Source organism: Labeo rohita, chromosome 13 (assembly GCF_022985175.1).
Source record: "Labeo rohita strain BAU-BD-2019 chromosome 13, IGBB_LRoh.1.0, whole genome shotgun sequence".
Taxonomy (NCBI): domain Eukaryota; kingdom Metazoa; phylum Chordata; class Actinopteri; order Cypriniformes; family Cyprinidae; genus Labeo; species Labeo rohita.
Window position 1 is genome coordinate 1,036,999 of NC_066881.1, and position 15,785 is coordinate 1,052,783.

At 38.9% G+C, this 15,785-nt stretch overlaps 1 protein-coding gene across 1 annotated transcript in view; it reads left to right on the forward strand.

Annotated features, from left to right (window-relative positions):
• The window catches only part of nrxn1b (neurexin 1b), a 164,581-nt gene that overhangs the window by 113,269 nt on the left and 35,527 nt on the right, over nt 1-15,785 (forward strand). The window contains 1 exon segment of the mRNA XM_051126038.1: nt 8,935-9,116. Within this exon segment, the coding sequence (XP_050981995.1) occupies nt 8,935-9,116 (182 nt within the window).

A 15,785-nucleotide genomic window follows, 5' to 3' on the forward strand; every position in this document is an offset into this window, starting at 1 on the left:
TAGTTTTGAGATGTCTGCTGGGATGATGTTTTCATGCATTATGAATCTGAATTATGAAATTACTGTGAGAATATGTGTCTGGGTCTCCTAAATTTGCCTGTTTGCACAGGCTGATATACACACACACACATTCATTGTAAAATTTCACATGTCTCTGAGTGACATGCTGTGCTGGGGTGTCGGGTGGATTAGACATGCTGTAAGCTGATTGGACAGAAGTGTTTTTACAGTCCTGCTGAAATGGCAAAACAACCAATTAGGTCACTCCACTGGAGTCTGTTTCACGTAATGGTTTTCATACTGAGCTAATGATATTCTCTCTCTCTAACCCTAATGCAACCCCTAAACATAACCCTCACAGAAAACCTTTTCGGGAAAAAAAAAAAAAAAAAAAGCTGGTGGGTTTACAGTGACGCAGGACACATAATACACAGTTTTCTTTCGAAACGCATGAACTTTCTTCTAGTACAATCAAAATAGCACTTCACAGAATGATTTAGGTAGAGTTAGTAAGTTAATGAGTACAAACACAGCTTAAATTAAAAACAAAACAACTCACTACAGTAACACAACATGGCAACTAAATTGCTCTTTTATGTTCAGTGAAGCTGAATGCAGTGGATTTCGTGCTGTGGATATAAAACGGCATAAACACTCACAGTCGAATTGACCAATGCTTCTCTATCCTGTGACACTCACATATCATGAGCATCCTTATATATCTCATTGGCTGGTTTCTTTCATTAAGTGATCACCAAGAATTTTGTGCTTTTAATTCTCTGAAATGATACGTCTCTTTAGTAAGAATATAAAAAAGAAAAATTTAAAGGCTGTATCCGATGTTGTGTCATAAAGCAGGTTCCTTTCCTGCTGTGTTGATTTGGCTCAGCAGAGCAACACTCATTCATAAAAAAATCTCATTATGGAAAACAATAACAAAAGAATTACAACTCCACTGTGCATGTCTGGTCCTGAAGCACTTCTGATTATTATATCCCAGAACTGTCAAAACAAATTGAGTAGTGCATGCTTTTTGAGCCTAACTACAAACAAGTAAGTGAACAATGAAGCATCATTACTGGATCTTTAAATAAGGCAACAGCATTTTTCCAAGGACATCAAAAGTTGGCCTCAGGTGATTTATCCAGATGTGTACCATTATCTTGTTGACAGTGATCTGCTCATTTCTGCTATGGGTCACTATTGAGCGCATCCTGCTGTTGCTTTGAATAAGCTTGACAATTCAGCGGAAATGTTCCAGGAACAAAGATGCCATTTCCCAAACCAGTAAATATCATTTTGTGCATCTCTCTGTGCTTGGAAGTTGCGATTTATGGAAGACGTACAGTGATGTGACTGAAGCAGAATAAAATCAGTGGATATGCTCTGGTGAGGCGTGTAGGATGGGTAAAATATTACTAATTGAGTTTTTGGTTATCGTGTTAGTGATGTTCTTGTGCCTTAGAATTTAACAGGCTGTTTTTGCTGCTGTGCTTTGTAAACGTCTACGTAAATGTCCATTGTCATGAATGGCTAACCTCTACACCTTTAAAACAAGCTGCACATTTTTGTTTTCAGTCTAAGTATATTTGCTGATGCCCCTTTTCTAAATAACAGACCTTTTTGCATAAAAGAACTGGAGCTGAAATGTCCCGCTCAAACATTTAGGGTAAGATTAAAATACATTGTTAAAAACATTCGTGTTGTCACTTGTTTCTAATGTTTGGAGGCTTCAGAAGATACGCAGAATGGCAGATGCGACAACACAGCTAGAGACAGTACAAGGTCTGCAAACTAATAAATGAGCTAAAAGATCTTCTGGGAGACAGCCTTATCCATTGGCAAAAGGGGGGGGGGGGCAAAAAAGACCTGTAAGAAGTAGTCAGCAGTGTCAGTGCTCTTTTTTCTGCTGATGCACAATCCGGCACCTTGCAGCGGTGTAGCGGTGCGTGAGGAAGCTGCGCTCTAATCCACACTAATAGGATTGTGGGGGATTCACCCCACCTCCCGTCTCCTCAACACATGTCTGCAAGCTTTCACCACTGCTGGCAAATACTGATAAAATATACAAACGTCAAAAACACCCCCAAAACTGACTCATATTTATGACTTTAGTAGCATAAATGTCAACTACATCTCTTCTAAATCTACATATTTCATGTGTATTCATTTTTTTTTTTATTTGAGCAGGTTAGGTAATTTAGTTTTGTATTCCACTGTGTTTTCGACCCTTTAAATTAAACAGGTTGGTTCTGTTTCTTTAAGACATTTATCTGTAAATGGCCTTTGTTATCATTGGCTAACCTCCATTTACCAGTGCATAGATGAACGCATAGAAAAAAAAAAACAACGGAAAAGAAAAGAAAAGAAATATATATATATATATATATATATTCATGAACTCTTTGGAATCTGAATTATCTGGATTTCTGCATCAGTTACTCATAAAATTCCATCTAATCTTTATCTAATCTTGCCTAAAATGTCCTGGTTTTGGCTTTATTTTCCAGCTGATGTGCTCTCTAAAGTCATAGCATTCTCTGTAGGTCCTGCTTTCGCAACACGTTCTCACTCCTGACTTGTCACATATTGACGCTTGGTCAGGACCCCTTTGGCATCACTTCTTGATGCTCAGGGTATCCCTTTAGCATCATTTTTTGACGTGCAGGGTCCTCCAGTACTTTATATAAGAAACACTTGGCATCAATGTGCTGACGGAAAGGTACAGGGAATTTTATCGTCATGATTAAATTATATATTGGGTAATAACATTGCTATTATTGCATATATGTTGGGGTGTGATTTTTTTTTTTTTTTTTTTTTTTTTTTTTCAATGCAAACAGTCACAACAGTTTCATTTATATTACACTATTTACACATTTAACCCAACCCCTAAATGTAACCATTTGTCAACAAAATACAAGATATAACAGGCAGATACAACTATATTCATAATTTATTCAAAAAGTATTAACATTCCAAGGGTTCCGAAGCAAAACGATTGATTTGTGTGAAGAACAGACGCGAATGCAGTCATTCGGTGCGTTCCAAACGGGATATATCGCCCTCCGAAGGGCATTTCGGATTGAAAACAATCATGGCTGCCATATTGAAGGGTCGTTCCACAGCGAAGTGCTCAAAACTGGCCACTTCAAAGGACCCTTCCGAATGAAGGATTTCGAAGGGTACAACTGATGGACACTTCGGGCCCCCATGATCCTTTGCACTGAATCTTTCCATGGTGACGGCGCCTCCGTGTAGTCATGGGATGATGACACAGAAGGGCACTTCAAGAAACACTTGTTTGGTCCCCTACACCCTTCAAACCTTTGAAGCTCTCACTCTGGAGAGTAAACCCTTTGAAGGGATTAGGGCACAGGGATGAGCTCTTCTGAATGGAACACAGGGTGTCTGTGCGCGAATTTAAAAAATGCCAGAAGAAGCAAGCCTTGGTTGTAAAATGCTATTGGCTCTTGTCATGACCAACTGCGTCATGTTAATGTTCGGGAGTATCTTTTTGAATGAGATGTGAGCGCGTTAATGGAGCGGGATCATTTTCAGCAATTAAAACCTTCTGTTATTCACATACAGATATTGTATGGCTTCAGAAGACTCGGAATGCAACAGGATTTGTTTGTAATGCTTTTATGCTGCTTGTTTATGGTCGGTTTTTACAATAATTACCTGTGACTGTACTTATATTTGCCTGTTGCTTGTTTTATATTGTTCAGAAGTGGGTAGGTTTAGGGTAGGGGTGAGGTAAGGTGCTCCAATGAAAGTATATGTTTATATAAATTAATTTCTATTTTTACCAATGCATGCAAACATGGGCGACATTAGGGGTGGGGGTGTTAGTCATCCCCATTGTCAGCCACGCTGCAATTGGAGCGGTTTGCCATGCCCAGGCCCGGTTGTACGGAGGTACTAGACGGTGCTAAATACTCAAACGAAAGCAAAAGCAACTGAAGATCTGGCAAACTATGCAACGTGTTTTTGCAGCGCTGAGGAATGCAGACATATCTGCTGATTTCTTGAACGCAATGGCCAATGAGAAGCGTTTTAGTTTGTCAGAATTTACTCACTTCTGAAGCCGCCGGATCGTTTTTTTTTTAAAGTGCAGTTTTGCGTGCTCGTGAATCATCTCATGACTGACTAAGTGATAAATCCGATGTAAATAAGGGATTCATTGTGTAGGTTAGAGAGCTTTATTGATTATAACGGAACTTGTGAGATAACGATTAACTGAGATGATTAGCGTTTTTACGTGATAATAAAGTGAGCAAGCTTTGCGTACTTTCTAGGCTATAATCCATTCAGAATTTTATACGGTGCAATGTTTCGGGATGACATCTGCATATTTATGATAGATTATATGATGAAAGTGGCCAGCGGAAGACTGATCATTGTCTGTTTGATCAATTTTACCTTCTCAAATCATCACAACTTGCCTAAAATAACATAGCTATAGATATAAAACAGTTCAAGTATAAAACAATGTTAGTTTAAACATTAAACCTAGATAAATGTGTGCTATTAGGTGCATTTCCAGTCATTTGTGCGGAGAGTGCAAGCTAAAGCCGCTTTGCAGAATATGGAGGTGCCAGTGCGAACACTTGCATTTTTTTCAGTGGAAACCATTTTAAATATTCCGTCATTTTTGCTGATAAAAGTAAGAATAATACATCATTCCAAACTGTGAAGGGTCTGCTTTTATTTGTATGCACCCACAATATCACAAAAATGAACCGAAACTCAGCGAATACATACCTACCAGCGACTACAGACATGATACATATATCCATAGAAAGAACGTAACGACATAAAGCAAATCGAAAACAAAAACTTTCATTATGTAATCTGTAAAGATGCATTTCTCTCTAAAGGCGCATTCAAAGAGGAGATGGCGAGTCAGGATGCGCTTGAACGCGTTACTGTTCCAGCTGCGCTGAGGGTGCGCTCGCTGCTGCTGACAGAGACACTAAACGCCTTCCGAGCCGGTCTCGAAAGTGAAAGCAAAAGTGAAGTTTTGTGTTGTTTCCACCAGCGCAGATTTCTTTTTCATCACCATATTTAGTGGATGTCTAAAATATAAAAATAAGAAGAAGCCTAAAACAGGCCCGAAGACCGTCCCGCGTCTGAACTATGACGTGCAAATTGGCTCGAATTTCCCCTCCCCCATTTTTTTACTTGCCCCCGCCTGACTCAAGAGTCAAATGTCGCCCATGCATGCAAACTATTAAAAGACAAACAACTGAAAACAAAGGAGGACGCTGTGTGTCGCAAAATGACACTAAAGGGGTACCTTAAGCGTCAAAAAGTGATGCCAAAGGGGTAATGACCAAGCGTCAATATGTGACAAGTTAGGAGTGAGAACGTGTTGGCTTTCTCGCGTGCCATGACAACAACAGAATGACAAAGCCAAAACCATTTCAAGCAATTTAGAAATCCCAACCAGGACTTATCTGGGAAAAAGAGGGATGTATGGCTTCCCTAACAAAGCTGGTAAAAGCACTGTTAAAGGCCTTGGTGTTCATCAATACAAGCCACTAAATGTAGGCCAAAAAGATTTGTAGAGAGGACTGGTTCCAAATTCATGCTCAACTTTGTAAAGTCTTACAAGCAGCTAAATGGAACATTTGGCGGCAGTTGTTGCTGCTAAAGGAAGAACTACAAGTAGTTACGTGGCGGGGACATGGATATGAGCTCTTAATCAGCTCCCTGGGCTGTGAATCTATATGCTGTGTATATGAATTTAGGTATTAACAACGACTCTGATTCACTACACTTCAGGACACTGATGACTCAGTTTCCGCCAACATAAGCACAGTTGCGTAGGCTACGTCTACACTAATCCGGATACATTTGAAAACACATCTTTTTCTCTGAGTTTAGGCCTTCTGTCCAGACCGAGATAGCGTTTTTGTCCTGTGAAAGCGGAACTGTTTGAAGATGCTCTCCCATATGGATAAATCTGAAAATGGCATTTTCACATTGTACTGTGCACTGTGAAAACGGAGCTATTTGAAGATGATGACACATGCTTAGTCACGTACCGATATCTATGCTTGTTCCACTATTGTTCTATTCACTTCCACACTGACATTTTCACAGAAATTTTACTTCAAATTGTTGTCCTGCGGTAAAACATGAGGCCAGTGGTATTTTAGGCCAAACGTATAATGGTGACCTGGATGCGTCAGTGAATTGTCAGATATTTTGCTAAATAAAATGATCCTGCCTCATGTCTCTTCCATATTCAACATCTCAGTGAGCTTTTATGAGGTTTTATGCACTTTATCAAATGCTAAAGTGAATTTAGCATTTGATAAATTGTTGTTTGATTTCTGATTGTCTGATTTTATGAATTACTATGTCTGTGACACAATGTCTTTTGGATGAGTGGAATTTCTAAACACAGTCTAAAAACATTTTTGTGTTAGATCCTTCCGAGCGGAGCATTTTCATAGCATCTCTGAGTCTGTTTCTGCCTCTAGCTGTGTGTTTTACTGATTTCAATCAGTTTCAACCCACTCACTTTCCATTTTAACTTTTTATTTTTTAATTTCCTGCCATATGGATAATTTGTTTAAAAATTTGCTTACAAAGCTGGGAGACTCCTGGATCGATTAAAGAGCAGTCTGAAAGAGAGACCACCATCCCATCCCACACACTAACTTTATTCACTTTAATCACTTAATTACTTACACTAAATAAATCATGTGAAAACTGAAATAAACGTGATTGGGCAGAGATGTATGCACATTCTTACATTTGAGTCCTGACTGAGAGACTTGTGAACGTATCCCTTAGCTGGGCTGATAAAAATATCTGAATTGAGTTGTCTGGACTGGTCATGCTTTTAGTGTCTCCCTCTGCCTACTGCTTACTGCATAAGACATGCGGTTTGAAAAATAGGTAAATGGATTGATGGCTTTGTCTGAGATCACCGCACAATCTTATGTTCACTGGAACGAGCTGATACTGAAAACCATGATTAAATTTATATGTATAGTGAGATATTATTTTAAAGGAGAAGTCCACTTCCAAGAACAACAGTTCACAGATAATGTACTCACCCCCTTCTCATCCAAGATGTTCATGTCTAAAGAAATTATTATTCAGGATTTTTCTCCATATAATGGACCGTTATGGTGCCCCGATTTGAACTTCCAAAATGCAGTTTAAATACGGCTTCAAACGATCACAAATGCGGTTGTAAACGATCCCAGCCGAGGAAGAAGGGTCTTATCTAGTGAAACGATCGGTTATTTAAAAAAAAAAATACAATTTATATACTTTTTAATGTCAAACGCTCGTCTTGTCTTGCTCTTCCCGACCTGTTTTTGTCCAAGATTACATTACAGTGTTGCCTTTCACCAAGATTAAGAGGCAAAATGTACACCAGAGAGAGAGGGGGAAAGAAAGCTGGATTACTATTCATGTTATCACACACCTCTAAAATGAAAAAACTGTATGTTTTAAAATGTGGTTGAGAAATGTACACCTCCAACGGCAAATGGATACACTTGTAAATCATACATCTTACACACTTTTTTCTTCTTCTGTTCAGAGCATACAGATTCTTATTTTCCTATTTTTAAAGAGTACACATTTTTTGTATGGTTGTTAAGCATCATAAATAAAACACATACAGGTCATTAATGTAAGTACTGTGAGATTATGTGGATTTTTGTTTTCTTGTGCATGCTTCTTTTGCAGAATTGATAGAATCCTTACATCTATTTTTCCACTGTTTTTCGAAATGCTGAGCGTTGCCTTCTTTTTTCCACTTGACCTCCTCTGTGTGATTATTTTTTCCTTCTCTGTATGTGCTCATCTGTGGAAATTGGAACTGCTGTTGAGTAACGCAGTTGTTGACGTTGACAAAAAAAAAGAAGAGAACATAAATGAAAGAAGCCACATGGTTTTGATATTTACATTTACAAATGTTTATTAGCAACAATGCAGAGTGAAAAAAAATTACATATTGATGTCGTATCCAGTACTAATGATGTACACTAATTAAAGGGAGCATGTTTTGACAACAGAAAAGAAACAGGAAGAAAACGCTGTAATGCAAAACAAGCTGACAGGATGTGAATTTTGGATTCTTTTTCAATTAAGTCATGTTTTCCATATCTTATTCTCCTGTTCTTTCTATATCTTTAACACACACACATGCACACAAAGAAAGACATTTATGCAAGCGAAAACTTGTTAGTGCTGTCTTGCGATGTTATTATCATCAAAATAGTTTTCAGTACTGAAAATCTACCTGACATTTTTCAGCAGCGAGGTGAAAACTTACAGCTTACAGCATTGCTATTATTAGAGAGACACGATTGCCCAGCACTTCTGAGACTCTGCAGTTCACACATCTCTCTTGCTCTCGCTTTCACTCTCTACAATAACTCCATTGCAATGGCTGAAGCCTCTGTGTAATGTGTTTGCTGAAGTCACTACCATTTATAGAGATGGTCCTAAAACGTCCTCCACCTCATGACCCTAAAACACTTACGACAGACAGCGAGAGAATATACACACACTCAAAGTCAGGGAGCGAAAGTGCAAGAATAAGAAATAAATAAATAAACAAACACACAACCATCACACCATTTTTGGGCAATGATATTTTTACATTCATTTATTTATTTACTTTTCACCTGAATTATATTTAAAGTTTGAGTAAAGCTATTGATTTTTTTATTATTATTATTTTATTATTAATTTTTTTCCAAAAATGCATTATGTTTCCAGTCAATAAGTAATTGTGTTAAACAATTAATTCAAATCTCAGTATTCACCAAAAGATACGGAAACTGTTTGAAAGAGCTTCATTCTGTAGATGTTTTTTTTTTTTTTTTTTTTTTTGGTTAATCGTTCATAAATTGACTATACTCTCCTTGTTTGTTTGTACATCTATGTCTCCTGCAGCAGGCACCACATATATATTTGGGAGAGACGGTGGTCTGATCACATACACATGGCCACCAAACGACCGGCCAAGCACACGAGCGGATCGGCTGGCGATGGGATTCAGTACTCATCTGAAAGAAGCTCTGCTGGTGCGAGTGAACAGCTCCTCTGGGTTAGGTGACTATCTCAAACTACACATTGTAAGTGGACAATTTCTCTATTTACAAAGTATTTTATGGAAAATTCAAGAAGTGTATTTTGTTATTACACTAAAAATGATTTAAAGATCCAGTTATTACTATACTAATTCACAGTGAGAACAAGTTGCATACAAACATTTCCGTCTACAGATCTAAACAAAAGTTTACAACAGTGAGGCAGGAGTTTTTACACTTTCATGCTTATATTTCATGTTTATATCCACTCATTTGTTTACTTCTTTAGTTTACTATGTATTGAATGCCACATGTCAGTTTAAATGTGACATTTCAAACTCAGCTGTAGAAAGTACTGTGCTTGTTACAGTAGGAAAAAGTTTTCATGCAAACACACAGAGTTGCATGGGCACATGTGAAAGTATTATTGGTCTTGAGTGCTGCAGTGTTTTGCTGTGTCAGGTCAATTCACATAACACCCACAAGCAGCACATGTGAACAGATGCAAAACATAAAACAAAATATCACACAAACACAGCACACATCACTGACACTGAACACACACACATAACTTTTCTTACACTGGAGGAAAAGTGAGACAGGTTTATTTTTACAAAACAGAGACAAAAGAAACATTCCTGCTGCTCGCCACATTTTACATTTGTTTATTTATTTAATTAAATGCTTTTACTTAAAGCGACTTACAATGTGGACTGCAACAAAGAGCCATCTAAAGGAGGCAAAAGCACTGCAAAGATCTACAGGGTTCCTACGGGGTTTGGAAAAGCAGAGTATGGAAAAATATTTGTGTTTCCAGACTTTTGCCCCTATTTACAGTAGGTTTTTATAATAGAAAATTAAGATTTTAATGAAAATAAATTTATTGCACAAGAAATTAGATTTCTTGGCGGCTATTTTGTGATTCTTTAGTGACTGTCAAATATGCATTTTTTGATTATCCAAAATGCAGGTTATAAGCATTTTGGGTTTCTTCTTACAATATTATTACCACCGTATTACATACCCTTAAGGACCTTTGCAAAAATAAAAATATACAGACTTTTATGTGCGCACGAGAAACCATTAAACTTATAGGACAATGCACACCGAGCCACCCATGGTGCCATCAGCCCATTTCGCGGTGTGGTTTCTTGTCCTCTACAAAGTATGTGTTAAAGAGACTTAAAGCCTTGAAATATTCCATACTGCCCTAATGATCTTAATCTCTGTTAATTCCTGTGCATCCATGCTCTCGTTTTATTCATAGTGATTAAAAAAAAAACGCATGCAAAAATAGTTTCTCAAGGACACAAAAAAGTTTATTGTTTGCATGTAAAAGTCAGTTTTCTTTTTTTATTATTATTTATTTTTATTTTAGGGACTATGTTGTCACTTCGAGAAAATCTATGGAAAAAACCCTGAGAAAATTAAAATATTTACAGATGACTGTACTATTTACCAAATATAAAGCTGAAAATAATGCTCCATGAAGCATTTATGTTAAATATGGTCTGAAAATCTACTGAGATGTTTGGAAATTTGAGTTTGGAAAAGTATTGAATTTTGAAATGGACAATGGGTAGGAACCCTGGATCAAACAATACAAAGAGTTTCAAACAACATTGTATAGAATAGTACAGACTAGAACAGGGAGGGCTGTTCTTTTTCTCATCTCACAGAAAATATGAGTTTTTAGCTGTTTCTTGAATATTGTCTGGGATTCATCTGGCCAGGTAGAAAGCTCATTTCACCAGCGCAGTGAATGAGCGGTGAATTATTCTGGAAAGTGATCTTATTCTGCCCTGTGATTGTACCACAAGGCACTGCTTACTCACTAACTGCAGGCTTCTGGAGGGAATGTAGACGCGTGAGAGAGAGAGTGAAAGCATCAGTCATCAGTGTATTGAACTTGATGCAACCTGTAACTGGTGGTCAGTGTAAATAAATAAAGAGGTGTGATGTAGGCTCTCTTGGGCTAATAAAAGACCAGCAATGCTGCTGCTATCCTTACTATTTTGGGAGGTTTGATTGCACGATGACGGAATTCCAGCCAGAAGAGCATTGCAACAGTCCAGCCTAGAAATGACAATGACAGCTCATTTATGAAGGGCTTGATCTTACTAGTGTTACGCAGTGAAAACCTCCATCACCATGTTGTCTTTGTAATGTGGACTTTGAAGCTTAGATTTGGATTTCTCTCTGATCTGCTTGGGACTATTGTAGGTGATCTTAGCTGGATGGTGAAATTGTGCTGTGCTGTTGAAATGGCTGTGAAGATGAAAGCTGTCTTTGCTAGATTGAGTTGTAGATGATGTTCTTTCATTCATGCTGAGATGTTCACCAGGCAGTCTGAGATCCATGCAGCTACTGTTAGATCATCTGGTTGAAATGAAAAGTAAAGCTGTGTCATCAGCATAGCAATGGTAGGAGAAACCATGCACCTGTATAATGGGTCCCAGTAATGAAGTGTATATGGAGAAGAGTAGGAGTCCTAGAATTGATCCCTGAGGTATCCCCATGACCAGTTGATGTGCTTTGAAGCCCTCCCCTCCCCAGGCCACCCTGAAAGACCTGTCTGCCCTGTAGAGTTTAGCTCAAACCCTGATCAAACTCACCTACCTGTGGTTTTCTATTGATCCTGAAGACCTTGATTAGCTACTCAGGTGTGTTTGATCAAAGTTGGAGCTAAAATCTGCAGGGCATTGACCCTCCAGGACACGATTTGAGAAACCCTGGTGTAGGTTTTTTTAAAGCAGAGTGGTTACAGGAGCCTGCTTGAATGTGATGGTTGATGATGTGCCTGCTGGTAGAAGTTTAGGAGAAATGGCTTTTATGGTGAGGGGATGGGGTCTAGAGGACAAAGGATGGTAAGGAGGGGAGAAGATTAGATACTTCTGCCTCTGTGAAAGGGGAGAAGGAGAAGAGAACTTATTTGCTGTGGATGTGAGTTCCTGAATTTGTAAAGTGGGAAAGTGGCTGCTGATGTTTGTCCTTTTCTTTGTTAAAAAAATGTGCAAAGTCATCAGCTGTTAAAGAGGAGATGGGAGGCAGCAGAGGGGGGCAGAGATTAGAACTGAATGTCTTGAAGAGTTGCACAGTATCTGAAGCATGTGTGTCAGAAGCACTGTTAATCTTGTTTCATGTTTTGGCAATGTGGACCTTGACAGAAAAAGAGCAAAGCAGAGACTGATGCATGCAACGCTCATCTGGATCTTTTGATTTGTACCATTTTCTTTATGTGGCCCTGAGTCTCTGTAGCCAGTGATGAGAAATGAGCAATGGTGAGAAGAGAGGATGACAGAACAGAGGAAATCTAGAAAGAGGGAGGAGGTGTAGGATTCTTCTGAATGAAACTGGCAGAGGGGTTGGTAGTACACAAGAAAGGAGTTGTAAAATTGTAATACTAAACATCTGATTGTATGTTCAGCTAGCAAACGAGTCAGTGCATGAGAATTAAATTAAAAGTGATGAAAGAGATCAAGTCATTTAAGACGGCACAAACAGAAGGATGTTCTGTTACATAATCTTACCTGAGCATTGCAATACGCATATGTTTTCATAACAATATGAGCCACTTAAAATGAAGAAAGTTATCAACATAACTTATATTCAAAATGGTAAGCAAGCACTGCTTTGTTGTTGTTATCTGTGTACAGTCATGGCCAAAAATATCGCCACCCTTGCAATTCTCTCAAAAAAATGTTTTGGTATTCACGTGTTTATTGTTTTTGTTTGCACTGCAACAACACAAAAAAACACAGAAGAAAAGTCAATCTTGATAAAATGGACTGGACAAAATTATTGGCACCTTGTCAAAATTGTAAGAAATAATTGCTTTTCAAGCATGTGATGCTCCTCTAATTTGTATTTAGACACACCTGTGGCAAGTAACAGGTGTGGGCAATATAGTAATCACACCTACAACCGGTTAAAATGCAGAAAAGTTGACTCAACCTTTGTGTTGTGTGTCACACTGAGCATGGAGCAAAGAAAGAAGTGTAAAGAGTTGTCTGCGGATTTGAGAGAAAAAATTGTGGAAAAACATGGATAATCTCAGGGCTACAAGTCCATCTTCAGAGATCCTAATGTTCCTGTTTCCTCTGTGCGCAACATTATCAAGAGGTTTACAGCCCATGGCACTGTAGCGAACCTCCCTGGACGTGGACGGAAGAGCAAAATTAATGAAACATTACGACAAAGGATTGTTCGAATGGAGGATAAAAAACCCTGATTAACTTTCAAACAAATTCAAGCTGATCTGCAGACAAAGGGTACAACAGTTTCAGCTCACACTATCCGTCGCCATCTGAATGAAAAGGGACGCTATGGTAGGAAACCCAGGAGGACACCACTGCTGACACAAAGGCATAAAAAAGCAAGACTGGAGTTTGCCATAACTTGGTGTGTCCCAGCCTTAAGATTTCTCCAGGTGGATGTTGAAGTCGCATCTAGAGATAGTGGCCCAGCTGACCTGTAAGGCGATAAATTATGACATCTTGGAGTTGACAGTAAATGCATGAACCTCAAAGAATTATTGCTGCACAGAAAAGAGACAGCTTCCAGCTGTTATAAATAAGTAGACCTGTACCCACACCTCTTCTTGCCTGACAGAGAGAAAGAGAAGCTGTCAGTGAGAGCAGCGGGGGTTGCTGTGTCCTCTGGTCAAATTCAGGTCTCTGTCAATCCCAAGAGCTCAGTGAGTAGCGTGAATGAAGTCTGCTTTGTTTACAGCTGACTAACAATTTCAGAGACCCAGAGACAAGAAGGGAAGTGCAACTGAAGAGGTGCAAACTGGACACAGTTTAGTAAGACTGGACCGTCAGATGCAGTTTTGCAGCGAAACAACAGGATTGCGCTGACAGCACATCTTAAATGAGGACCAAAAGACAGTAGAAAAGAAAGCAGAAAGATGAAAATGTAAAGAAGATACTTACCAGGAGCATTCTGTTAAGTGTTAAAAAAACCAAAACTAGCTTTTATTTTGAGTTCATGATATTTTTCACGACAATCAGTAAAGAGTCATGAGCTTGCATTTTCAATGTAATGAGAGAAAAAGACTGAAGACAACTATTTAAGCCAAAAGAAAAATAAATGCATATGCTATTGCTGTTTTGAAATGGTTTGCTACAAGACCCAGATTTCACAATAAACTAGCAGTCACTTCACATAAAGCCAGTCTCATTAAAAAATAAATAAATAAATAAATCAAACATAGAGATGTTCTAAAACAGTAGTAGCATTAAAGCATACATACACTACTCACAATAAGTTAGGGGTATTTGGCTTTTGGGTAAAATTTATGGAAAATGTAAAAGGTTCATGCTACAGTGATATTATATCATGAAAATGGGGCATTTAAGTAGAAGCATGCAATGGTAATTTCTTTATCTCAAACTATTTATGGAAACAAAAGCCAATAACAGTGGTGGGTATACCACAACAAAATATGTCAGTGTCTCAAAAACGTGTCATGCATTCTTGAGCCTCAATTACAGCTTGACAACGACGCCTCATGTTGTTCACAAGTAGACTTACTGTCTGCTGAGGCATGGCATTCCACTCTTCTTGAAGGGCTGCCCTCAGGTCATTGAGGTTCTGGGGTGCAGGGTTATGACCCTCTACACGACGACTGAGCTGATCCCATAGGTTTTCTACGGGATTAAGGTCAGGAGGAAGTGCAGGCCACTCCATTTGAGGTACCCCAACCTCCAGCAACTGTTTACTGATGATGCGACCTTGATGAGCTGGGCCATTGTTGTCCATGAAGATGAAATCAGGCCTGTCTTTCTCACGCAGAGACACAATGACTGGATTAATGATGTTATTCAAGTTGTAATGGCTTGTCACAGTACCATTCACAAGGTGTGGGGCAGTTTTGTATTGACTAGACACACCTGCCCAGACTGTATTCTTTACCTGCCATGCCTCAGCAGACAATAAGTCGACTTGTGAACAACATGAGGCTTCGTTGTCAAGCTGTAATTGAGGCTCAAGGACGCATGGCAAGTTTTTGAGACATTGACATTTTTTGTTGTGGTATACCCACCACCGTTGGTAGCTTTTTGTTGTAATAAATTGTTTGCGATGAAGAAATTACCATTGCATGCTTCTACCTTAATGCTTTACTTTCATTATATAATATCACTGTAGCATACAGTTTTTACATTTTCTGTAAATTTTACCTGAAAGCCAAATATCGCTGACTTTTTGTGAGATGTGTATATAGCTAAAACAGCTAATTTACTCACAAAAGGCATTTCTTTCAAAATGTTGCTCTGTGAGTGTCTTTCTTACAAAGGTCCCATCCAGCTGTCAAGAGAGTTGTGTCATCTGCCTGAGCCGAGCTCTTGCAGAGGCCACTCTTAACTAGAGAGACTGCTCTCACTGTGAGTGCATAAGTCTCAGGACGCTGTGCTCTAGGGAAGCCCTTGATTTAAATGTGAAAACCCAACAGCGGAGCAGATCAGGAGGTTTATAGTGATGAGCTCCCACCGGCTCACATCCTGCGTGCTTCACACTCCCCCAATCCTGCAGTGTTACTTGTGTTCTTCACATTAGCGGACCTCCATCTGTCCACTAGAGACCATAGTTTGGCCATGTTCAGTGGTTCAGATGAAAAGAAATGGTGCCATGTTTTTGGGAGCCTCCAAAGGGTAATTTTGGTGCAGCGTTGGAAAGGAGTCCGTTCTGGACAGGTGTGAGGAAAACATTAAC